Source organism: Sphaeramia orbicularis, chromosome 15 (assembly GCF_902148855.1).
Source record: "Sphaeramia orbicularis chromosome 15, fSphaOr1.1, whole genome shotgun sequence".
In the NCBI taxonomy this organism is placed as follows: domain Eukaryota; kingdom Metazoa; phylum Chordata; class Actinopteri; order Kurtiformes; family Apogonidae; genus Sphaeramia; species Sphaeramia orbicularis.
Window position 1 is genome coordinate 21,606,913 of NC_043971.1, and position 27,892 is coordinate 21,634,804.

At 36.4% G+C, this 27,892-nt stretch overlaps 1 protein-coding gene across 8 annotated transcripts in view; it reads left to right on the top strand.

Moving 5' to 3' along the window:
- Positions 1-1,689: 1,689 nt before the first annotated feature.
- Positions 1,690-27,892, top strand: part of adgrb3 (adhesion G protein-coupled receptor B3) — a 150,323-nt gene continuing 124,120 nt past the window's right edge. For 4 of the 8 annotated variants that reach the window (XM_030155665.1, XM_030155669.1, XM_030155670.1 and 1 more), the window contains exons 1-2: positions 1,691-2,040; positions 3,732-4,500. In XM_030155665.1, the coding sequence (XP_030011525.1) occupies positions 3,747-4,500 (754 nt within the window). In that variant the 5' untranslated portion in view covers positions 1,691-2,040; positions 3,732-3,746. Of the gene's footprint in view, positions 2,041-3,731; positions 4,501-27,892 lie in introns of all 8 variants that reach the window. The other 4 variants (XM_030155664.1, XM_030155667.1, XM_030155666.1 and 1 more) reach the window with 2 other exon arrangements.

Here is a 27,892-nt window from a genome sequence, read left to right on the forward strand (position 1 = left end):
GCTCAGATGGAACACATTCAGACAAGGCCTGAAAGAGATAGCCAGGCTAATGAGAGTTAACTGTGCACAGCTAAAAGATTACAGAATCTAACCCACCCTCCACATAAAAAAGACAAGGGGGGGAAATGTAAATTGTACTGTGGAACAATTATTCTTATGGTCAGTGTCCAATCCATGTGAAGATAAAAGTAATCTAAATCTCTTTCTGGATATGCAAATGATTCTCAATATGCAAATTGTCTCAACTCTAACATGTTTGAAGGTCATGCACATTAATTTCTCATTCATTAACTTTTCTTAATGCATATGAAGAGCGTAGACCTATGATGATCAATCCGCTGCTTTATTTGCACCTGATAAAAACTCCCAGCCAATCTGCACAAAAATCTGCCTCCATCTTGTTTTGGAAACCAACACGAGCACCAGACGATTCAGATCACTGCAAGACTAACCATGGTCTATCCATTATGGTTTCATGTTTTCCATGAATTCAGCCAATAGGCAACGAAGCCAGTTTCAGAGCCATTGGTGTCACATTATTTGGGACCAAATGCATAAGCCAGGATGCTTCTAGTGAATTTAATTGACTGTTTATTGTTGAGTGGTTCTCAATGTCAGAGAAAAACAAAGAAAGAAGGAAAGGGACTGACTCTGAGGCTGCTTTTAGGACTGTCTTTATTGTATGAGCAGGCAATAGAGTTAATACATTATATTCTTACCTTTTGGCTTACACACATGAGCATTCCCTTGAGAGTAAATGTCTAAGAGAGGTGGAGGAGGAGGAGGTTACTTCTGTGCAACTGAGTGCAGACAACTTTCCGAAAGAGAATGCAAGTTCCCATAAGCATTTGTTCCAGCAGCATGAAGGCGACAAACAGGAGGACGTGCAGCGTGTTGTACACCACCAAGCAGCGAAGGAATCAAAACAACAGCGGCTGTCACCCATCAGGAAAGAGGGGGGAAAAATTACCAAACACCACAGTCAGCTTCAGGTCCCACTGATAAAGTACACCAGCTGTTTTTTTTTTTTTTTTTTTTTTTTTTTTAATGATCGGTGAATTCTCATGCACTCCCCTTTTCTTTAAAAAAAAAAAAAAATCCATGAAATATTCCTGTTTTTTTTTTTGTTTTTTTTGAGAATTGCTGCAGCAAAACGCGGCGCTGTCTGCAGCACAAGTGAGAGGGTCCAGTTCAGGGGGGGAAACCCTTTTGACTCGAATTAAGGGGAGGCTGTATGGAGACAAAAAAAAAAAAAAAAAAGAAAAAAAAAAGAAAAAAAAAAAGAAAAGGGAGGGCAGGGAAGAAAGTGGTGGTGGTGCCAGACGCAGCAAGAAACGTACGTACGTGCTTTATCTGAGCGGCTGAGTGTGTGACGTGATATTGCAGCCTGCTCCTGGAGCTCTGCAAGCACCAAGCAAAGCGCGTCTATTCCTCTTCTCTGTTGTAACTCACAAGCCCCCAACATCTCACATCCACCCACTACGGATTTTTTTTTCTCCCCCTTTTTTTTTTCCTCAAAAAAAAAAAAAAAAAAAAAAAAAAGAGGGGGGGGCGTGCAACTTGCTGGAGAAAACATATCAGTGGGAATAGAGATGTGTGGAGGCTGCTCGAATTAATTTATGGTAATACTGTAAGAACTGGCCTCTTATTTTTATTTTTAATTTATTTTTTTATCACTCCAAGAATTTCTTTTCTCCCTGTCTGTATCAGTCTCTCTCTCTCCATCTCCATCTCTCTCTCTCTCCCCTTCTCTCTCTCTCTCTCTCTCACTCTCTCTCTCTCTCTTTCTCGGTGGCCGTCGTGTGTTGTTGCGCTCCGTTTTGATGGGAAAAACCCAGAAGAAGAAGAAGAAGACGGGGGGATGTGAACGGGCAGACCGGAGTGTAACGCATTTTATTTTCATCCATTGAACCATCTTGTTGCGCCGGACTTGTATTGTCGGGAATGGAGAATATTGATTCACCGGAGGGCTGCAGAATTTATTTATAAAGGATGTGGTCAAGTATGTTGGAAAAATAGCCATAGCTTCCGCAGTGTAAGGTAAGACTATTATTATTATTATTATTATTATTATTATTATTATTATTATTATTATTATGCGTGTGTTGAAAATGAAAAGCTCATTTTCATTTGTCATCCATCTGTTAAAGTTTAGCTCCCCCCTGTTAAATATGCGTCCTGTCTATTCCACATGATGGCTTTGAAGCTTTTCATGCGTCCACATTAGTCTATGATGCTTTAACGGATGAATTTTTTTTTTTTTTTTTTTTTTTTTTTTTTTCATGTCTCTTAAGACACAAAAATCACTTTAAAATACCATGCGTCGATCTGACACTGCATGAGATGTAGTCCGTGTCTCTATATTCAGATTTCCTCTGGAGACTAAATTGCTCTTGGAAGCCCCGGCAATAAAATCAGCGTCTCTTGACGAGCGATTTCTCGCCCCCTTTAGAATACTGATTTTCATGTAACCTCGGCTATGAATCTTGCGGAAGGATGTGGAATCGTATATGGATTTATTCTAGACTAAAGCTGATTTCACTCGTGACAAAATCCTTATGTAACACACATATATTATCCTAACATAAGTGAAACTGTGCAGGTTTTTTATCAGTCAAATAGAAGAAGTTAGAAAAAAAACCCTATAAGTGCATATGTATCTATTGTCTGGACTCTGCTTTCTGTAGCCTACTTGGGATTTCAACGCCTACACACACACATATGCACACACAGTTTGAGTCACACACGCACACACATGCACGTTCTGCTGTGACACTGCTCACAGCTGCATTGCCTGTAGGATTAAAGCAATCAGGACATCGCATTGCATTCTCTCCCTCTCTCTCCCCTCTCTCTCTCTCTCTCTCTCTCTCTTTCTATCATGCAAACACACTTAGGGGCGCGCACACGCACACACACTCCTTTAATACGCACACATGCACACGCTCACACACATACACATACACTGGCTCTTTATCAAATTGCATTGTCAAATATGTCAAGCTCTGAATTTCGGAGACATGCAGGTCGTGCAGTGACCAAAAAGCGCGCAGATAAAGAGAGCGACAAGCCCAAAGTGACCAGACAGACGCAGAAAAAGGCTTTTTTTTTTTTTTTTTTTCTTCTCCTGTCTGTGAATTTGCCTCCACATACCACATATCATCTAAGTGTCATTGAAGGAAGCAGAGCAAATCCCAAAGACAACAGCTTGATTTTTTTTTTTTTTAAAAGATCTTGGTTACTGCGTAAAATGAGCAGTTGCATTGCTCCTCAGCCAGTAAGGACTAAACTTATTGGATCCAGCTCTCACTGTTTGCCTTTTGATGTGAGATATATTATAAACAGCTATATTTGGCCATCTCTGGGGAGTGTTACCATACCAAATACGACCCAATTAATATATTTTTTTAAATGACTCACATTATTGCACCCACCTCCCCAAAAAAAAAAAAAAAAAAAAAAAAAAAAAATCTCAAAATAAATAAATAAATAATGGTTGGAGCAACCACAAGGTGGCAATGTTTGCACAAAGTATAGTGATGAAGGAGGCAGGATGAGGATGCAAAAGACATGTTGCTGAGGTTAATATGGCTTTTTGAGTTTTCACGGTAGGATCTGATTAAAATATGTGAATCAAATCCATCAGATTTGATAGAGATCACCTCTCAACTGTGTTACATCGTTTCCTCTTATAAATTCTTCTGTGTAACCCTCTTCATCTCTTTTTACAGGCCAAATGACATAGGATGAAGGCTGTTCGAAACCTGTTGATTTATATATTTTCCACCTATCTTCTGGTTATGTTTGGATTAACTGGTGCCCAAGATTATTGGTGTTCCACTCTGGTCAAGGGGGTCATTTATGGATCATATTCGGTGACTGAAATGTTTCCTAAGAACTATACAAACTGTACATGGACGCTGGAGAACCCAGACCCTACCAAATACAGCATCTACCTGAAGCTATACAAGCGAGACTTGAGCTGCTCTGAATATTCTTTGCTTGCTTATCAGTTTGACCATTACTCACACGAAAAGATCAATGAATTGCTGAAAGTCAACGAGTCTATAGTGTACCTGTGTGATTCAAAGAATATTTATGTATTTTTACTGTATGACAAGAATTTTGTTCAGCTACGGAGAGTTTTCCCTTATGATTATAATGGATTGACGCCACAGAAGCTGGAGGAGGAGGAGAAGTCTATTGTGGAGTTTCTGGTGTTGAATAAGGCAAGTCCTAGCCAGTTTGGGTGTCAAGTGCTCTGTACGTGGCTGGAAAACTGCCTGAAATTAGAGAAAGGGACAGTGGAGACATGTGGGATCGTGTACACAAAATGCACTTGTCCTCAACATTTAGGCGATGGAGAATCAGAGAGCATGCTCATGCTCAACAACGTGGTTTTACCTTTAAATCCACAAACGGAGGGTTGCTTGTCACCCCAACTACAAGCTGGGCAGATCTGCAATCTGAGTGCAGAAGTGAAACGTCCTCCTAAAGAAGGTGAGTATCCTGCCATCTTTCTCCTTTATGCTGATATAGATGTAGACTTAATGGACTACTGTATGCATAGATAAGATAGTAATCATTTCAGTCAAATGTGCACGTCAATCACTCCCTTCTCTGCCCTTATTGCATGTTTGAAGTGTGATGGCCCATGAAACAAAGAGCACACATAGATATAGGTATAGGCAGTTGGCTCAGAAATGTGTCAACTTCAAGAACAAAGCTGCCAGAGGAGTTGGGTGCAGTAAAGACCACACCAGCACAAATCAAACTACAAAAAAAAAACAAAAAACAAAAAACGGGGTTTTTCATTTGGTTGGGCTGATTTCGAATAAGCTTTCCTGTGATTTTTTTTTTAAAATGGCGGTTTTTGTACACATAAGCACAGAGTAAAAATGGCTACAAATCCAAACATAATTGCTGATAATTACATCATACATTTATGTCAGTGCCATTCATACAAAGACCAATAATGACAAATATGGTCATGCCCTTACATTTAATTGGCACCTACATCATGGCATATGGAACAAATGGGTTCACGACTCCAGCTGCTTCACACAATACAACATTAAACACTTGATTATACCACTGAGAGCTAATAACAAATGTATAGAAAGGTTGCATTATATAGAAATGGTACTTGTCCGTTGTTGCCATAGATCAATGCAACGTGTTTGTAATTTGGAAGTGAGCGACTATTAACATGTAGTCATATAGTCACGTGCTGTATTATGAAGAAATGGCACAATCAGACCACTTCATGGAGTCTGATTGCATTGGTTGTTCACACATTGATGCATATATGTTGCTTAAACATGCATATTCATCTTAACACATTCATACAAGTAGCAGAATGATAGTTTAATCATAAGTGGTTAAAGGTAAAGTTCTAATTATTGTGATTATTAGAGTCAGAAGGTAGATGGGGGAACTTTGTTGTTCACACATTCTTGTACTTTTTTGGAATTCCAAAGGCAGCCCTTCTTGACACATAGCTGCTTACAATTTAACTGATAGTAGAGGAAAAACCCAGAGGAATAGGCTACATGCTTCAGAGGTGAGGTGCGTTTACCGTGCGACATAAAGGGGGGGCATTCATCACGGCACACTGAACCAAAAATAATGAGTCAACCTTTATATTTTTTTTGGGGAAAAATAATGATAGCACGGATGTTATGGAGCTATCTCCCTTGTGGCACTTACCAAAATAACAGTTGCAATAATAGCAGCCTGGAAAACAGGTGGCAGTTTTCTAATCAAAAAGAATAGGTGAATGTGGATCACAGTTGTTCACCATTTGAAGCCATTTGGTTGGTTCCTACTGCTACATGCTACAACCCAACTGTATGCACATTTATAGATCATGACATTTTCTTCAGGTTCACAAATATTCTATCTAGTATGTTCCTAATGTTCACCTGATTTATTAAATACATGAACATGAGGCTGTTTTGATCATCATCCACCTTCGCCTCCAGCAGAAGCCTTGAGCAGTAATGCTCACTATTTCTGTGGAAATTATTATTACTACTCACCCTGCAGTCAAGTAACATGTGCATAATATCAGAAAGTATGACTCAGCTGTGTGTTTTTGTCAGATAATTTTGTCATTTAGTGAATCGCATGTTTCCGTCACAAACATTACCAGGAAACATTATGCTTATATTCACAGAATATTCACTGCTCCAAAATAACATTTGACATTTTTCTATCAGCATGTTAATAACAGCTTAAGAGCACAGCTTATTTTTTTTTTTTTTCCTCTCTCAGAAGATTTTCCACAAGCTTCTATTTATAGGTTGGTTGATGGGAGGTTTGAATAAATCCGTTTTCATCTGGATAACGGGGAGATCACCACTGGGTTTAAAAGAGCACTGTGTCTCCTGTGGCATCATGGTGACAGAGTGGGTGTTCCTGATGAAGAATAAAGCATTACAAACAGTCGACAAGGGCTCCATTTGATAAAATCGCTTGTCTTTGATCTTCTCAGTTCCTGGTAGAGGATGGCTTCAGAGCACATCAAAGAAAAGCAGGGCTGGAGGTTGTATACTCCAGCCATGCCACTGAAATGCTCCTGCAGTGTATTACACAAACACGAAGCATAACAGCAAATTTCATGTCAGCGCTCTTAACTATTTAAAATGATTAACAGACGCAGGACGAGCCACATTTCTTGATTTTGTGGCATTTTCAAAGCCACCATGTCACAATGAAATCCTGTACTACTCAGATGACTCATTTATGCAGTTTTATTTTTATCACATTCTCCCATTTCATGAATAAAAGTTGTAAAAGGAGGTAGCACAGTGGCGCAGTGGCTCTCGCAGGGAGACAGATTCAATTCTCAATTCACCTTTTTTTTTTTTTTTTTTTTATCTGTCTGTTTGTGTGGATTTATAACCACACGTGCAACTCTAGTCGACTGACAACCCTGAGCAGCCTGTAGGTGAATGAGTCAGTATCTGTGTTAGGTCTGTGAAGTTTTGATGACCTGTCAGGGTTTTTTTCCGTGATTTCAACCCAATATGCGTTGGGATTTACTCCAGTTGTAATAAGTGTCACGCTGAATATGCCTAATAGAAAACATTTCTTTTCTCTGCTGCATTTATTTTGAATAAAAAGGGATAAAGTGCATTAAGAAGCATTACAGTCAGCGAGCAACAACCAGACATATGACGTGATTTGCCTGAATAATTATTTGTCCCTGTTATAACCTGTGCAGATTCTTGCACGTGCATGCATGCAGGCTTAAATACTCAAATTCATTCTATGCTGCTTAAACCACTTAGAAATTGCATTTGAATTCAGGAAATATACAGTACAGTGAAGCATCATCTTCTTGCTTGTTGGCTCAGTCTATTGACAAAAATATGTCATTTATTTTTCCAGTTCAGGGTGAAGTATGTATGTTGGTGCAAACGGTGATCTTATGAGGTGTTCATTCTGACTGAAACCTTGTAGAGTGACAATAATGTCAACAAAAAATATCTCTGACAATAATGTTCAATTCTTGAAAATATAACTGAAATGTTTGCCATGTCTAGGGGGTGATTTGAGTGCTCTCAGCTCATGTTTAGTATGTTGGTCTTTCAGTGGAATTAAATTGAACCTTACCCTTTTGAGGAAAATCCATTAAACAGTTGGAATCTGGATATTTTCAGCTCAGCCATTAGAACAGGTATGTGCTCTACTGAGTGGCATTTGTTTTTACATAATCATCTTTATTTGAAAACTTCTAAGAAAAATGGCTATTGTAAGATCTGTCTGTACTTAGTTTTGTCAGATACTTCATTCCATATCTTATAATTGCTCTCACTCTGACCTCTACCCCCCATTTACTATTTCTGTGCTATAGTTAACTCATAGGCGGTTGTTAAAAAGGGAGACAGGCTTATCAGATCCAGTTAGATGATTTCTGGTGATGAGGGATTATAATTTGTTTCAAATCCTTACAATGATACAAAGAGCTACAGCTCATAAGTATGTAAAATATTCAAATAAATATTTTATGAGTCCACAAAGTGGGGCTCCAAATTCATTGTTAGTACAAGAAGTAGGTTAGAAATGACTATGACATCACACATTTGATCCTGTTTTATACTTGAGAGAAAAATGTGACTTTATTGATATGACACTTAAATTCACTATGCATAAATTGACAAATCTTATGGTCTTTTAACCCTTGCTTGTTAAGACAGATTGAAGTCAGTTGCCTTACACCATTAAAGATATGTCACATTTTTCAATGACAAATGTTCTACTGGGGGTTCATATTGTCTGTAAAACATGAATCTTCTTTTCTTCTGTTTAAGATGAAATGCAGATGCTGAATAGTGCCGATGCAGATGCGTATTTGATCATTACAATTTCTGACTACACCGACTATGTGCCATGTGGAAAATGGCAATCGGATTTTATTGGCAAATGAAATGTGTGTGAAGCGTTCTAATACACTGTCACTCGCCAAAGTCCTGAGCACTGCAGCAGCTCAGCCTCGCTGCCTCACATAGTGAGGCCTTTATTCACTTTGGATCTCAGTCAAGTCACTCAGTAGTCACACTGCATTATGCTCACCCCCATTGTTCAGTACACTTGGAGGCCATTTTAGTTCCAATTCAGTGAAGGAGAGAGCACAGCTCAACAGCAGCGAATCTGTTTTATCTAAGATGTGCATTATTTGTTTTTTTCTATGGCAAATATTTCATATGTTGATATACATTGTCAAATTGTGTGCTAACACGTGCAGTCTCTTGACACTTGTATACAGTGAATGGTGTAGCCACGTTTAAATTTTGCAGACATTGTACAGCATTTTCTTTGGTGCACAGTTGTGTTCAAACTCAATATGACAACTGTGGTGAGATTGTCAAGGAACAACAAGATCAATGCAACAAGGTTTGATAGACTGTAGGGCTTTGAACAAGTTGGACTGACAGCTTGAACTACCTTCTTTGGTTATTAAATACATATTAAGTGTTGCCTATTCAAAATCAAAAAGGATTTTGCAGGGCTCTGTTTTTTTTTTTTTTTTTGTAATCCAGTCTATTAAAAGCCTGTACTGAAAGCTCCTAAAATGAGGACAAACATTAGACAAAACACTGACTTCGGGGTCCAAAATGCTATGAACTAAAGATAATACAATGTTCAAGTGAGTGAGCAGTTCTTTTCTGTTAAAGTCTTAAAATTATACATATATGAACAGTATATTCTTCCAATGGACCAGGTCCCTGTATCTGGGTATAAAAATTCATGAGGCTCTGAGGTGACTCCTAAGGCATTTAACACAGTGAAATAAAACCACAAAAAACTGTTGCCATGTTTAAAGTTCTGCTTAAACCACTCACAGTGTCACACATGAATGCCAATGGGCTCTTTGGAACCACAAAAGTTTCCTTTTTCCAACTCTTAAAAATTTATGGTATAATAAAATATGGGGTTCACCACATGAGACGTGGTATGGTTGTTAACTTTTGCACCACAAGTTGAAGGAATAAAAAATTATATTAAATATGATTCCATTAATGATCAGCAATTAAAATATTTTACTGAGATGCATCTTTACATATATTTGTTTATAGCTTTTGTCCTATGGAGCAGGACCATAGTGCAAGGCAAAACACTTGGGTGGCACAAGTGGAGCAGAGGGGATAGCAGCGCTGCAATTTTACATATATATTTGTTTAATTATTTGAAAACATGACTAAATTAGCTACTGTAGCCAGAAAACCATTTACTTCATGCCAAGGTAAATGCAGCAATTAATTAGGATTAGAGATTTTCACATCAGTTCTTTTTGTGGTTATTGAAAATTAAATTCACTAATTCATTCAACTGTACACTATTGCCATTGGCCTTGAAAAGATTATTAAGGTTATCCATTATTATTATTAAAACAAATTTTATTCTGACTATTATTATTATTATTATTATTATTATTATTATTATTATTATTATTATTATTATTATTGTTATTATTATTAAATACTGTATTTTCTTATTTGTACCAGCTTCAAACAGAACAACTGCAACTGAGTCTGATTACCATAATCTTTTTAATGCTCCAAAATGGTTTAATGAAGCGTTTCAAATAAATCTGTTTATAATAAAATATAATATCTGGTCATTAAAAAATTCACCTACTGTATAAACCGGAATATGACCAAGGGCAGTTTTTTTTATTAAAGAAAAAGGAAATTTCCTTTTATGTCTTAACTTCTACATAAACTGAATTTGATGTTTTACTATCATCTGTGATAGTCAGGATAAAAACTATGAGCTCACCACCATCAACTTCCACACAGTTCTGTTATTTATCAACATTAAACATTACATTATGTTATCACAAGTAAAGATAAGCAGGCAGAAGGGTAAAACCCATGCATCACTTTAATTAGTAGACTACTAGTTAACTATCTTGCAAAGCAAACATTGTCTTATTCTCTCAATATGTACATGACCAACATTATAACGTTACTTTTCATTTTTTTGTGTTTGAGAAGGAGTTGATGTTCTATTAACCACCTCAGTCATCTGCCAGATGTAACTAGAGTTCAATAAGGAGGCTATGTATACGAAGCATTAGCACACAGACTTTTTGAGGGATGATCAATGATATAAGCTGTCGCCCATAAAGTTGGAAGAAAATATTTGTGCTTCTTCTCATGAAATGACTGTGATAATGTGGTTTATTCTTGATAGATAAAGTGTAACTGGGACTCATTACACCTGGTCAAAGGTGATTACTGATGTGTATAAATAGGAATAAAATGAGAATTATGTCTGAAAACAAAATTATTCCGACTTTATATTAGGGCTGTCAAAATTAACGCATTAATGTCGATTGATCCATCATCATGATTATTATTACTGATAAAAATTTTACCACAATTAACCCATCTTCAATGATTCTGAATGTCTCTGGCAATGCATGTTGGGCAGTTTGTCCAAGTAGAGTTACCGCACAAATGGGCAAATGGATAAAGATGGAAGATGCTAAACAGCACGTTGGCCCTCTGGATGGAAATACGTGTACAAAAAAACGCCAAGATGGAACAGTTGACCGACATAAAGTATTATTATACATACTCTGCAGGAAGGAGTGTTCTTTTCACCGAAGCACTTCCAGCTTAAAATACCACATTAACGTGAAGCATATGTTAGTCTGGGATTCTGCTAACACTTCGGCTAATGCGTTGCCCAGCTTGCGACAAACACGCTAAGTATATACAGTTGTGGAAAAAATTATTCGACCACCCCTTGTTTTCTTCAATTTCTTGTTCATTTTAATGCCTGGTACAACTAAAGGTAAATTTGTTTGGACAAATATAATGATAAGAACAAAAATAGCTCATAAGAGTTTAATTTCAGAGCTGATATCTAGCTGTTTTCCATGTTTTCTTGATAATAACCAAAATCATTTCAGTTTTTACATCAATAGCTATGGCATTGTACTGCCAAAAACAGTGCTTTTAGGCATTCCATGTTTTCTTTTCTGTCTGTTTTAGTCACATGATACACACAGGAGTTAGTACTTGATTGCATAACCATCGTTTCTGATGACTTTTGATGGTCTAATAATTTTTTCCACGACTGTACATTCCCTTCATTCTTGAGTCTGTTTGATCATGCAAAATGAAACACGATTAATCTAGATTAAAAATGAAGGATATTTAATCATGATTAATCAAAATTAATCCACAGCAACCCTGTGATTATTCTGATTAAAAATGTTAATCGTTAGACAGCACTACTTTATATGTAACAGTATAGTAACATGAATAGGTCTGACATAATATAAGGTCATTTTAACTCAATACGGGGGTAATATCAATAAGATAAAGTGCAAACCTGAAATGTCAAAATATATATATATATATATATATAAAAAAAACATATGCAAATTAGAAGAAACTGTTGAACTGTTGTAGTTTATGCTTTGAGCATTTTTAGATTGTTTTTTGTAATCCAGGTTAAAGCTACATTCATTTTGTTGTCACTACAGTTTACAACATTGAGAGCATTCAGAGTAGTCAGTGGTGAAACAGACTCATTTAACATCAGAAAGCCTGGTTAGATTTAATTTAATATTCATGAGGAATGTATAGTTTATGTGATCCTCTTTGTAAGATCTCCAGTATAAGACTGGACGCACAACTCAAAGCAGTTTTGGAAAAAGCTTTGCTCAATGTAATATTTAACATGAATCAACACCATCTTATACGTCAGAGCAGCCTTGATTTGAAGCACCGCATCCTCGCAGTCAGATGGATGCAGATGAGCTGTGTATATAATGTATGTGACATGGATTTGTGATGTTAGTCTTGAAGACATGTTTCAACTTGGTGACAACTGAAAGTCAGAGTAATAAGTCGTCCTCACTAAGCAGACTGTGTACTAAGAAGTGCCTCAGAGTAAATTAAAGCCTTATGTTGTCACAGCTGGACTGCAGACAGGATACAATGTCATGCTGTATGTCTGGAGGAAAAACCTGCAGTGCAATTTTATACATGTTGACCTGGTTTACGATAATAATAATAGTAGACATTATTTATACAGTGACTCTCATAGTACACAGAGACATATTCGAGAACGTAAAGGCAAATAAATACGGCAAAATAATATCCAACAATAGTGATGTTCAGAGCATATAAACTCATCTTGCATTATTATTCGCAATATAAAACACGTATACAACACAATCTTCATCACACACATCATTAATCACACATCTGAAGGTGAGGTAATTTGGATAAAGCGATATCAGTACATAAGGCTTTCATCTTAACGCTCATGTACTGATCTGCCCTAAAGCTTTTGACATTACCCAATGTAAGAATCTGTGAATAGACACCAAAAATAACTGCTTGAATAAATGTAACCTTAAACTGTCGCATAAATTTAAAGCAGTGATTGTATCGCTCCTCCGTGTCCTCCGAGTCCGACGCGTTGACCACTCATCTGCTTGACGGAGCTTTGCTGATCAAAATATCGCTTATGTGTCTTAAATTAGAATCAGGACAGGACCGATTCGCCTCTATGTTTTGCATCGTCATCAAGGTGACAAGTCCTCCTTTTTAACTTTACAGCATACAGTAAATAGAGTTGCAATAAAATTTGCGAGTAGTTTTAACAGTTGTTGGCCATAATAATGTCATATTACAGCAGGAATTGTAATCAGAGTAATGGGTTACGTAATGTAGAGTCTAATTCTCTGATGTCAGGCAGCCACACCTCTCGTCTCTCAAAACTGCAGCACTTCCCGAGTAAAATCCTGCATAAGGAATGAAGAAACGTGCACAGTCTGATTTATTATCGTGCATGTCCCACCTGTAGGCATGTTTCTGGTTATGAATTCCAAACAGTGGTAGATTTGTGTGCCTGTACTCGCGCTCCACCAACACCCACAACTCCTCATAAATTCTTCTTGAAATGTTACATATTTGCCTGTTTAGCATTCCAGCTCTTATTCAACTCTTTCAGCTTTGCCCATTAAATAGAAATAACACAGAGCAACAAATCTAAACCACCGCTGTGTCATAGGCATTGACAATGTGGAAACGGAGGCTGGTTTGATACATTATGAAGGTTTTACATTACAAATAAGAAAGTAAAAAAAGTGACAAGTGACAAGCATCTGCCCGCATTTTATCCTCTTATATTACTATACGTCTGTGCTTCTATTAATTTGCATAATTCCTATCAGCCTTTCTTAAATCTAATATTTACATACTATCACCAGCCATTTAAATTACTGCATTGGATTTAATATATCTGCAGTCTCTCATATGCTGCGAAATTGTCTCCAATAATTAGATGAGGCTTGTGCAAAAGGAAGATTTAACTAATGAATCATTTGTAATACACCGGCGCTAGGTAAAGCAATATATGTTTCGGTTGTATTTTTCACTGCAGAGAACTGGTTTCCCATCGCATCTTGTAGACGCTGGTTGCTGCTGCATTCATTTTGCCGTAGTGTGTGTACGGCACAAGCTGACGCTGTTCTTTGTCTAAGCCCCTGTGCAGAAAGCAACTCTGCTGTTTCATCACAACAACAGCAACGCATACATAGCATGAAACATTTACATTTGTAATTGCATGTGTGTTACTTTGACATCACAGCCCCAGTCTTTATTTATGAGTTAAAGATAATGGGGCCTCATAAATCAAAAGAATATCCACTGTTTTTTTGTTTCCTTTGATTTTAGAAAGGTATCTATATGGATACAAACATAAGAAGAGCGAGCTTCTGTACATGAGGACTGTCTCATCCTCTTGTTATGCTGAAAATATTTGTTTTTTTGTGATCAAATGCATAATTTTACACGGACCACCGTCTGTTATCCCTGCCAGAAGAAGGAAAATATTCCTGCAGTCTCATTCAGGACAAAAGGAGCAACACCATGCACAAGGAAGCAGAAGTCAGTGTGAAATGAAGGTTTGGTATCTTTGCTCCACAGCAGAAAGAAGCAATTCAGCTCATTGTGAAAACCAAAATGGAACACAACAATTGTGATTCTCATATGACAAATTCATTTTGAATGCAAAATCCTTAAGAGTGGGCCTCAGCAACTGTGCTATTTATCCTTCTAAGAAAACATGAACAACATTCACAAGAGCCTGTTACAGCTTTGCCCTACAGTTCTGAGGAGAGGGCGAGCCTTTGAAGCTTTTAGAGCAGATAAACACTGTCAGATGTCTTGAGTATTTCTTGTAATTTTTTTAATAAGCTAAAAAAAAACCATATTCAAACTTTTGTGTGGGCTGGCTTAATGTGGTAAATTTTATCAAGCCCTTGTTGTGTGGTGCCAAAGATGTTAATGTAAATTATGCACCGCTTTCAGCCTCTCAGTTGCATATTCCTGCATTTCATCCCAGTTAGTTTTGGCCTGTCACTGGATGGCTATTTCAGCCCACAGTGGAGAGGCATTTGCATAAACATCCACCCACAAAACCTGGCAAATGAGTCTGTCACTCAAAGACACTGTCTATGTCGCAAAGTGGAGACAAAATCCCATTTTTTCTGCAACTGCTTTCACTGGCAGCCCCTCTGGTGGCTATGGCTTGTGTTCTCATGTAACTGTAGTGTATGCAACTGTTAGGATACTGTAATATAGGGCAATATGCACACTTACATAATCAGTATCAGATAAAAGCGTAATGTGGTAAACATGTTTTCCCGGGACTTGAGAATTTCACATTTGCATTTCATTCCAATGCAGTAGAATAGTAAAGTGTATTTCTATTTAAATGCGATTTAAGAGCTGATTATATCATATTATATTCACTGATTATTATGCAATAGTGATATTGGTAAGCAGTCAAAAATATCTACTCAACCCTTAATGTGGACAAGAGAAGTTAAATGGTCAACAGCATGAAGAGAATATGAGGTCATCAAAAAAGTAGAATTTTGGTGCAAGAAAATATAATTTTTCATCCAAAGATCCTTGACTTCTTTCCCTTTCCCCTACGGGCAGGAGGAAGGTGAGGTAAATGCAAGATGCAAGATGGAAGATTCCAATCTCCGTCGTGGCCTTGAGATATTTGAAGGGAGACCAGAGGCTGTTCTGTTTGAATGGAACCCACAAGGAGAAATGATCTGTTCCTCTGTTTCCATTGCAACCAGACAACATCTGTGATGCTTTCTAACATCTTATCCATAAATTAGCAAAATTTGACAACACCTAATAAGATGGAACATAAATACAATGAAAATAAAATGAGTCAAGAAATGGTTCAAGTGGTTGAAACTGTCAATTTAAAGCGACTCTATAGTTTGTCGTGTAGAAGAAACATATACCAAACAGGATTTTTTTTTTGTATGCACTGAAGACATAAAGGAGCTGATACAATTGGCTCACAGTGACACATGTGATCAGAGCTAAAGCTAATAAGCCGCAGGTTAGCTGTTACATTTTCAACAGTTAGTCCAACCAGACTGCATTACTTCCTGTTTAAGGATCTTTACTGCCTTCTGAATGACAGTAAATCAATCCTTTGCATTTTTTCCAAAGCCAAACCAAGTGTTTTCTAAACATAAGAAAAGCACTCGGAGAGCGCAGACCTCTGCCAAGACCCCCCTCGATCACCACCAAAATTTAATCATTTCTTCCTTGTGGCAGTATCAACATTTCCTTAAAATTTCATGAAATCTGTCCATAACTTTTTGAGTTATCTTGCTAACAAACAAACACACACGCACACACACATGCAAACACACAAAGCAAAGTGATCACAATACCTCCTGGCGGAGGTAACCAGCAAAATAAAATTGCCACAGCACTGTGGGACTACTTTCTCATTTGTCTATTACCACAGAGCCAATCAGCTCCCTCGTCGACTGGTAACCTGTAACCCTGCTGCCACAGTACTGTGGCAATAAGCATCACACATGCCATGTGCCTGTCCAGGTTAAAGGAAAAAGCTCGAGTATCAGTTACCAGAGGCTGGTTTGTGCATCTATTCACACTTTCAGTTTAAGCATGCAGGCAAACAACATGAAACGCATGGCAACAGTTTTGCTTCATGTGAGGAATTTGCCTGGGTTTTTGATGAATATAAATCAGCCACTGGGACAATGTTCAGAGTGCAAAATTTGGATCATTTGATTGGCTCTGTGGCAGTAGACAAACTGATATTTCGTGCCACAGTACTGTGACAGTAGCCATTGCCAACAAATTAACAGCTGTCAACAAAACCACCTCATATTGTTAACTGAATTGTTAGATCTTTTGGTGGAACAATATCTACAGTCAAGAGCTGATGTTATTCTTTTGTGACATCAAGTAGATTTCAGACTGAATAGCCACAGATTTTTTTTTTTTTTAAGTGACGGGGACAATAACTCTGTTCAACACTCAGAAAGTAGGTGATAGTAAGGTTCCTTAATACTGGATTAGTGCGTTGACCCGTGGGGATCCACAGGTTCTAGATGCGGTAGTTTGCTATGCTATGCTGTTATGTATTCATGCATGCATTTGTCCAGCAGTCACTGCCAAAGCTTTCTGGCCACAGCAATGTGATTGTAAGGCTACTTTTTTTTTTTTTTTTTCCAAAATTACTAATATCTCCCAAAATATTGGTCCTATCAACTTGCTATTTTTGCTAGTCTCTTCCTTGACCAAAAACACAGAAGTATGCCAAACTGCAGCAGTCAGCTCTTTCCGGATTTTGTGTGAATCCCTGGACACACACACAGAAACCACTTGGCTTTTATACTATAGATGCCACCTGCCTTGAAAGGGAAAAAAAAGTTGAGGAAAACTACTATAGTAGCACAAAGCTAAAAAAAAATTGATTCATTCTAAAGTAACAAAAGCACATTTTGATTTTCAGGGGATTATATAAATAATGAAAATGTAATTTTGAGTAGTTTAATAATCTGTCAGTGGCTGCCCATGAAACCCCAAAAATCCATAGATCTCGTACACTGAATGTGTATAATCATAAAAAAAAAGTGGTTTTATGTTAGTAACAAACTCATCTTCAGTTAGTGTAGTTAACAAATGGCCCAAGATACAAGGTTAAAACAGCTAAATTACACATTACACTTTTTTTGTAAGAAAAAATGAGGCTGCAATTTCATCCATAATCACTGCACAATATTGTTAGCTTTTTAGATGAGATAACTGTAATTTTATAATCAAAACTGTGAAAGAAGTACCTTTCAGATTTAGTGGAAGTGCTAATGCTGACAGATGCATGATGGGATATTTTAGTAATGGCCATCACTAACCAAGACAGCTGACATTTGCTTGCGCTGCCTGTAAGTTCCCATGGAGCTCTGTGGTTCTTCATTTTCTCTCACTGTAAGGAGAAGTGTTATATAACATGGAATGAGATTCAGAAATTATCTCCATGCAATGCTTTTGTGGCAGCTTGTGCCTGCTCGTCTACAGTTCCCAGTCCTTCGTTGCAAGAGGAAACTGTAGGTAGGTTGCAGTGAGAATGGGTTTAGATGAAATGAATATGTCACAGCTGATTTAGAGGGAAATGTTACGCTAACCCACACAACACACTTTGTTAGGTAAAATTAAATCCTCAATAACTAAATCTGAATCTTGATGTGACTTGTTTACCATGTATTCAAAGTCAAGGTCATATTATAAATACCTCTACTCCATTTTTCACATTTCAGGTGATAATTATTTCAGAATTCTGAGCTTAAATCATAAAACAACAATAGTAAAATGCCAGCCTCTTCAAAAAAATAACTTTTTTTTTTTTTTTGTTTGTTTTTTTTTTGCTGCAATCACCTTCATGACCCTGAACAGACAAAGCTGTCATTGAAAACACATTTCCCATTGATGCAGGTGTTTCTTTGTGAGAACTGTGGGAAAAAAAAAAAAAGAAAAAAAAAAAAAAAAAGATTTGAGTTTTGGTTTCCAGCTTAAAATAACAAGTTTCAAATCTAAATCAATAATGACTCTGCTCTGTCTGGCAGTGTTCATATTTGGCATATTCAAAAGTGGAATCAGACTGCTCTCATCAAGTCTGGACTCTTGGGAACATAATCTACAAATCCTATTGGAGCCACATTCATAGCTAACTTTAAATTAGATTTGAATGGCATTTTGGGTACTGTGTGTGTCATAGTCTGCTTGCTCAAATCAGATTTCAAACTGTCCTTTACACCACTGGCAACCAACACATAACACTGATGTCACATTCAGAGCATGGTTTGGCTGCCAACATTGCTGCACATCTTAAACTCATCTGTCACTGATGCTGTCTGGTGCCGTGGCAGAGTTCTGCACAACAACTAGATATTGCTGCAGCATGAGGACTGAGACAGTTTATCTTGTTTTTTTATCTGGCCTGCAGCATGCCAGTCTGACTTCTTATTGAATGAATGTGGGAGGGACTGCCAGTTAACATACCAGCGCGCAAGAAAGTCGTCACTAAGGCAACTGGTGTGAATAAGTTAAGAAATACTCAACATGAAACTGCCAAACAAGAACTAAATAGAAGTGTGGAGAATCGTTCAATTCAATAGTAGAAACAAATCTGAATTTCTACCAGTCTGAGCATGTCCGTCATGGTGGAATAAGAAATAAAAATGAGTTTTTCACATCCCAGAAAAATCTGGACCAACCAGCCAAATTGGAATGGCGAAAAAATGGCCAGAAAAAAAAAAAAAAAAAATATAAAAACAGATTCTACAGGTTTGCTGAAAGTGCAGAAGCAGACTGGAATACCAGCGCCATGGAAGTTAAGCAATCAAAGGAGGCAGCAGCAAAATGCTTCTTTTACGTTTTCATCAGAGCTTTTTTGGTGAAGCTTAAGGTGTTACATCCTAATGGCAACCTCCTGGGCGGAAAGATAAAGCAAATGTGGAAAAGCAAAAACCTTTAAGTCCTTGAATGTCTTCTTGCTAATTCCAAAAATCACCCCCCACCCCCACCCCCATCCCCATCCCCACTCCCAAAATGTTAAAATAAGCAACCAGTAGAGATAAACACCATTTTTAGTTTCTATACCTAATCTGCATTTCGTGACAAATGCACAAGGGGTGAATTTTCGAATAACTCACTCGTTAAAATTACATTTAGGGTTACTGTTATGCATAATAAAGGGAGTGGCCACTTTGAATAACAGATAGGTGCCATCTGTGTCTGCCAGGTGGGCTTTGATTGACAGCTACCTTACTGATGAGTCAGACATTTGGCACCGCTGTTCTTTGTGTTCAAGAAGTTACACTAACAAGACCATCAGAAGATTATGTCATGATGTTAGCTCGTACTAATGCCCTGCAAGGTTATAATAGTTTTGGATTTTTCATTATAGTTTAGTTTTATTTAGTTTTGACTTTTTTTTTTCTCTAATTCAGTTAGTTTTAAGTCATTTTTAGAGCAGGTTTGCTAGGTTTTATTAGTTTTTGTTATTTTCTAAATGCTTAGTTTTAGTTTTTCCATATCTTTTATCCTCTTCAACGTCGTATTGAAATAAATCCCAGACAGGACGCTGCTTTCTCCCAACTTTAGTCTCCATGTTTCCAGGTAGAGTGGGAACGAGAAGACGACTCTAAACCACTAGTGAGGAGAAGTGACGGGCCGTTAAATATCATACAGTGCCGCTAGCTAAAATTGCTTGAGGGAAATAAATCGATTCCATATCAATCCGACATTGACAAAGATGAAAACGAAGGGAATTTTATCCATAATTTTTATACATTTTAGTTAGTTTTGTAAGCACACAATACAGTTTCCGTTAGTTATCATTTTTTTCTCTTGATTATAGTTTTTATTTATTTCAGTTAACAAAAACATTTTTACAATTCTAGTTTTTGTCATTTTGTTAGTTTTCGTTCACGATAATAAGTTTGATGCCCTGTCCTTTATTTTACAAAATATCCTAACAAAACAACTACAAAATGGTACAAATGCTCAGGCATATCATTGTTTCTGTTGGACTTAAAGCTGTGGATAACACCGGACATAGAAGGAAGTGTTGGTCCAAGTTATCAAAGTGTATCCTTTACATCACAGGGATTTTGTCATAATGCCGATACGGTCCATCTCCCAGAGGTTTCTGTGCTTTCTGATGCTACTTCATACACTTATATACTGTCATACACTGATTTATACACTGTGTACCTGTATTTGTCATTTTCCAATCTCACCGTTTTCCCTATCCACACCGATACACAACCTTAACTTTGGATAACACTTCACAAAATCTCCATTTTTGCAACTTAAAACACTGTACATGTAAACAAGAGGCCAAAACATAAAGAAAATACCCATTTTGAAAAATATCTGCATTACTAGATTCAGATTCAAACGTATTTTTGTCATTTCATTTTCAAATACAATACATAGAAATGAAACTCTGTACTCAGGTCCCAACCGTCAGCAGCATTTAGTAAAATACTAATAAAATACTGATAAAAATAATAAAATACTGATTAAAAAGTTCATAAGTTACACATAAATAACTAACATTTATTATTTCTAAAAAGATTGGGCATTACATTAGCCAGGTTTGTCCAAAGCATGTGCAAGAATACTTCCTTTCATTCATGTTTCTTAATAATTTAAAGCAGTTTCAGGGATCTAAGGGCAATGAATACAGATGTGTCCATTTTGTTATAGTAGCTATAAAATATAAGATTACTTTTTAATATTTAAATGCATTTACATTTTAATCAAACTATCAATCATAAACTAACAATGGCTTCCAGTAGCCAATAAATTAAGTCAACAGTTTGCCAGTTTAATCAGATTGAAAGTAAAATTTGAAATAATTGGGCTTTTGACAAATCATCCCTTACTGCAGCTCTATTTTATTTGATTATTACGTCCACTGTATGTATGTGTTTTTATTACTATAACTATATAAAGTTGAAGTCCTAGCCCTTTCTGTTGTGCCCCTTGGACCTCATTTCTTGAAAATAATGTATATTATAGTCAATGGTGGAATAACATTAAAGTGTTGGATCCTTTTTGAGTCATACCGTCACTTACACATGATATTCACATATGATGTTTAAAAGGTGATTTCAAGTCAAGAAAATTACAGTTTGTGGTGCAACTGTTGAATCATCCAACTATTAACGTGTATAAAAATAAATACTACACACCTGAATGATGCCGTGTAACAGTTTTTCTCCATTCACTGAAAATAACTGTGCAGCTTCTACATAACAAGACTTGTGGTGATTTTCACCTCTTTTAATTCTTTTTCACCTCCCTCAAGGTGAGATATGCTGAGGTAACAGCTGTTTTGGTGTTGGTGACGTGTACCACGTGTGGCGAGAGATGGAGTTCACTGAGCTGTTTCACACAAAATGAGTTGTCACTTCACTATCTTTACCACAATGTGTGATGTTTTCAAATTGCTGGACATCATACGTGTAAATGTTGACACAGTTCAAGCTGGATAAAAAAAAAAAATAAAAAAAAAAATTGCATGTTTCTCACTAATCACCATTATTCATATTTTTTCTGGTAGGTCCTATATAGAACACTGAAAAGGACAAGACTAGTTTTCACTGTGCATCAAGGAGCCATTTAACACTGTAGTCCATTCTCTATGCAGTCTGGAACAATAAAGTTGAATTTAATCTGTATAGCTAATCTCCTATTTCATTAGCATCATTATTAGATGCTCTTTACAAAGCTAAAATGTGCATTTATCTAATACTAAATCATTTTATTATTCAAGCTGGATGAAAAAAAAAAAAAAATCGCTTGTTTCTTACTATTGACGAATATTCATATTTTTTCTGGTAGGTCCTATGGAGTACAATGAAAAGGGCAAGACTACTTTTCTCTGTGCATCAAGGAGCCATTTAATACTGTAGTCCATTCTCTATGCAGTCTGTGACAATAAAGTTGAATTTAATCTGTAAAGAAAATTTAGCTAATCTCCTATTTCATTAGCATCATCATTAGATGGTCTGTATGAAGCTAAAATGTGCATTTATCTAATTCAAAATCATTTTGATTTCCTATATCACCGGTAGTATTACCCAAAAAAAAAAAAAAAAAAAAAAAAAATCCAAACAAACATTAGTAGACAATAGTATATTCAGACATACATAAAACAAATATTCTTTCTGATACATATTAGGTCATGACACAGGATGTTGGCTATGTGATGCTAAATAGTGTCTGTATACATTATGCAAAGTTGACTCAACCCCATCATTAAAAAGGTGATTTTCTTTTTTTTTTTTTTTTTTTTACTTAATTAACCCTTTAAACCCTAACTTTTTTCTTATTTTGACTATAAACAAGTTAGAAAATATGCTGTGAGTGAATCCTTTTGCCTATTTTTACTTAGAACTTTCACAATCTAGCAGTCATTTACAATTTACTGCATGTTATAATACTGCTTAAACGGCTTCTTCTCCAACTTCTATTACAGGCATGAGTCAAATTACTGCAATGACCCAATAAGGCCTATAAAGCGCAACGTCTCAGGTTTCAGAAACTGTTGGAATTTTTCCAATTATACAAACAGTGAAAGAGTTACAGCCATCCAAACTGCATATGCACAGGGGTATGTCAGCGATGACGCATCAGGTTTTAAAGAGTTCAACCTGGGCTTAATAAACCCAGCGGTGTAGTGATTAGCGCTTTCAACTCACAGCAAGAATGTCCCAGGTTTGATTGCAGCCTGTAGGTATAAATGTGAGCATGAATGTTAGTTGTTTGTATGTGCATATGGTGTAGTGGCGATATGTCTTATGTTTACTAGGGGTGTTTATTGGCAAGAATCTGGCGAAATGATACAAATCACAATACTAGGATCACGATACGATATATCACAGTATATCATAATACTGTTAAAAAAAGCAATTTTTTTGTTTCTTTTTTTTGAGATTATTTCCTGGAAGAATTGAATTACACCAGAAATATGTACAAATACTAAACACATTTTTACTTGATCAGAACATGATTTAATGCTATATCACAAAATCTTCCTAATTCTCCTAGTTTCCAAAGGAACTAAAATCTGCCACTCTCAGACAGTAAAAAGTGCTTTTAGGATGCTTCAAATAACCATTATTTAATAAAACAGTGTTAAATAATAATAAATAAAAAAAACAAAAATTAAACTCCGGCATATCTGCATTTGAATAAATACCTACAAATATCGATTCAGTACTTTTTAACATCGATACAGTATCGTGAAATGAAATATCGTGATATATTTATTCTGTTGGGTTTCTGTAAATTGGCTTAGAGTCTGGTTTTGACCAACTCTATTTATAAAGTGTCACAAGATAACTTTTTTGTTGTGATCTGGCGCTATATAAATAAAATTTGATTGTTTGAGTGATTTGATTGGTTTTCCCCTGTAAGTCGCTTTGGAAAAAAGCGTCTGCCAAATACATAAACATAAACATAAACATATTGCAGATTAATAGGTTAATCAGTTAATCTAAATCATCCATAGGTATGAATGTGAGAGTATTGTTTATCTCTATATGTCAGCCCTGCGATGAACTGGTGACATGTCCAGGGTGTACCCCACCTTCACCCATAAGTAGCTGGGATAGGCTCCTAGTGACCCCCGTGACCCTCGTGAGGATAAAGCCGGTTCAGAAAATGAATAAATGAATATTGCAAAACTGATTTTTTCTTACACTCCTAATGTTTACCCTGCCTTCCTCCATAGGTAGGCAGCAGAAGGTCTGGCATCTGCATGACCCTCAGTAGAACTAACTGATTCAAAACTTGGATGGATGGATGGATGGATACCATTTTAGATGGTTATAATACCTTCTTGTTTGTTTTGCTGCAGTAGACAGGAGGCCAAGCTGACATACATGAAAGCAGTGGCCTTTCTTATGTGTCCAGTGCAGCCGAGTTATTTTTCCATTTATGTGAGGTTGCAGTCTGTATTAATGACCGCCACGGCCTAGTCAGTATTGAGGGAGAGAACCACAGTTGCTAGTGCACCCTGGTTATTAAAAGGTTACAGTGTTAGGGGAGGGGGGTCATACTAATTATGGTTCTAGTGCATCATCGAGCCCAGAGTGGTAGAAGGGAACAAAGACTCTTTCTCTCTCGTTTTCCAGGGCTCTGACTGAGCCATGATTTCTGACCCGCCCCTAGCAAAAAAAACCCAAAACAGCTCTACAGTTTAACTTCACATTCCAGTACTACATTGTCTACTGCCTTTACACATGATTTCAACAGCTACTGCCTTATTGAAATGTGTGTATGGACAAATCTAGAAATGTGATTTACACTGACTTTAACCTATAAACACCCAGTGCTACCTTTGTGGAAGTAAGTTTGAGTTTAGTATTTTAATCTAATTTTAATATTTTAGTATTTTAACTTTAGTTTCAGTATTTAACTTATTTAATATTCCAAGGTTGTAATTGTTGTTGTTTATTTGGATCCTGGGGAAACGCTCTTTCATTTTGTCTGTTGTGACAATAAACTCCATTTGATTTGAAGTTGCCAAATGAATTTTTCTCTACTTTTAACCATTCTTTAGTAATTTCTCACCATTTATTCTAATAGTATGCTCTGTAGTTGAATTTCCCTTCAATCAATAAAGTATCTATCTATCTATCTATCTATCTATCTATCTATCTATCTATCTATCTATCTATCTATCTATCTATCTATCTATCTATCTATCTATCTATCTATCTATCTATCTATCTATCTATCTATCTATCTATCTATCTATCTATCTATCTATATTTTGGATTTTTCACCGTATATCTATTTTCCTATATGCAATTCACTAATCATGTAGATCAGGGGTGTTAAACTCATTTTAGTTCGGGGGCCAGATTCAGCTAAATTTGATCTGAAATGGACCGGACCAGTAAAATAATAACATAATAATATATAAATAATGTCAACTCCAAACTTTTCTCCATGTTTTAGAGCAAAAAGGGTTAATTTACATTATGAACAGGTTTACATCTATAAACTATCCTTTCAAAAGATGTGAATAACATGAACAAACTGATAAAAAAAGAGTGTAATTTTACCAATATTCAGCCTCAGTTTATAATTTACACATGTACGTTATAATGTACAGATCACAGTGGATCTACAAATGCACAAAATATTTAATAACAGGCAGAATATTGGTAAAATTGTACTTGCTTCTTTTAAGATATTTCAGGTTATTTGCATTTTTTGCAAAATTATACTTTGTTTTAGTGTGAAAATATTTACATTTACAAAGAAAAACATTTGGAGTTGTCATTATTTATGTTATTATGATAGTATTTTACTGGTCCTGGCCACTTTAGATTGAATTGTTCTGAATGTGGAACCTGAAATAAAAGGATTGTTCATATCTTAGTGTAATTTTTCCATTTCACAAATTCCTCCCAAGGGCCAGACTGGACCCTTTGGAGGGCTGGATTTGGCCCCCGGGCCGCATGTTTGACACCTGTGATGTAGATGTTCATAAAAGCCCAGACTGAAGTTGAGGGTCATTACACCAGAAATAGAGGAAACTGAAGAAAAAAGTGACTTTCAGTAAAATGTATCATTAACTGAACATAAAACTAAGTGTCTCCTTCCACTGTCATTGACCCAACTCCATAGGTTTTACTGGTGAATCAATGTTATAGAAGATGATGGTGTTTCTACGTTCACTATGGAGCCTCTGAACATCCAAATGAGTCATATGTGATGACCATAAAAAGATGACAAACTGCATTTTACACCAATTATTTACACGGACTGATAGCATTAATGGCTCTAAGGTTATTAAACATTTTAGATCAGTAGATGCTTTTGGTCACTGGTGTATATTTGGGTCTTTATGGGTTAAAAATTGCTACACATCTTCTTTTCCTATTCAGTCAAACAACCAAGACATATGTCATATCTGATGACCATGAAAACATGACAAACTGCATTTCACTCCAATTATTTACACGGACTGATAGGATTAATGCCTCTAAGGTTATTAAACATTTTAGATCAGTAGATGCTTTTGGTCACTGGTGTATATTTGGGTCTTTATGGGTTAAAAGTTGCTACACATCTGCTTTTCTTATTCAGTCAAGCAACAAAGACATATGTCATATCTGATGACCATGAAAAGATGACAAACTGTATTTTACACCAATTATTTACATGTATTGATTGGATTAGTGGATCAACATGTATTAAACAGTTTAGATCAGTGGATGATTTTTGCCAGTGGCTGATGTTTGGGTCTTTACGGGTTAAGAATAGATTACTATCATTGAAAGAAAATCAAAGCTCTCCTTGTGGAAGACAGGATACAAAATAGTAGCCACTGGTATAGCTGTTCCATGCAATGCCAAGCTGCAGGAACGTAAATTAAGCTTGGCATATCACCTGCTCAAATAAATGACCGTTGTTTTCTTTCCTCCCAAAGGGAAATCTCCTTGTTTTTCTGTATTAATTTAAATTTAGAATCACTATTCCCATGAGTCTGCACTGTAGATAATATAATTGGATAACTTGAATGCATATAATATCATAACATGCTCATTTCTTAAATAATTCTTGATTGTTAATTTACTTACAGTCTCTTATGTTTAAATGGCAGCACCAGTGAAATGAACAAAGCACACTCCAACAAATTAGTGAAAGCCAGCTGCAGGGAGTCCAATCCATTCAGCCAATACACACCACACATCACATGGCTAGATGCTCTCTGCAGTATTGTACTAAAGAGAAAGAGCTTCAGAACACACAAGTCATAATGAAATGTGACAGATAAATCAGAGGCACTTGGGAAATGGCTTCAGATTACTGAATCAATACTGTACCACCACAGCTCACCCAGACTACCCAAACCTGCTTTTTTTTTTTTTTTTTTTTTTTTTGCTGGAGCTTTTTGTTTGGGGTTTTTTCCATCCTTTGATATCACTGGTTCATATTTCAGTTTGTGTGCATAATTCCCCAGAAAAGATGAATGTGAAAAATGAAAACAAATATATAGATGAAAGCACCCCCAGAGTCATTTGAGACTGCCTAATGAATTCTCAGAAGTGAAGCACAGGTTTATGAGAAACACAAAAATAAACAGGGATGCAGTGTTATCTTTATTTTCCCTGACTTGCCAAAGGTCTCACCTGGGCGCTGCATTGGAAGAGTGTCCTCAAGGTGAATACACACAGTGACGTTATTGTAGGGGACAGTTACAGGTGCAACATGGTTCACTTCTTATCACATCCAACAGTGTATTTGGCCAGACTTAAAAAAAAAAAAAAAAAAAAAAAAAAAAAGAACCACACAAGTACATCCATACACACTTCAACTATCCAGTAATTCAAGGGTAGGGATTCTAACACTATGTTTCCCTGTGTGAAAACAGTCAAATGATACAGCAAATTAATGTAGAGCCAAAAACCTGCAGTGATAATCTTGCTCTGGTTCATCTTAAATATATAATATCATTGGATTATGGAAGAGGTCAA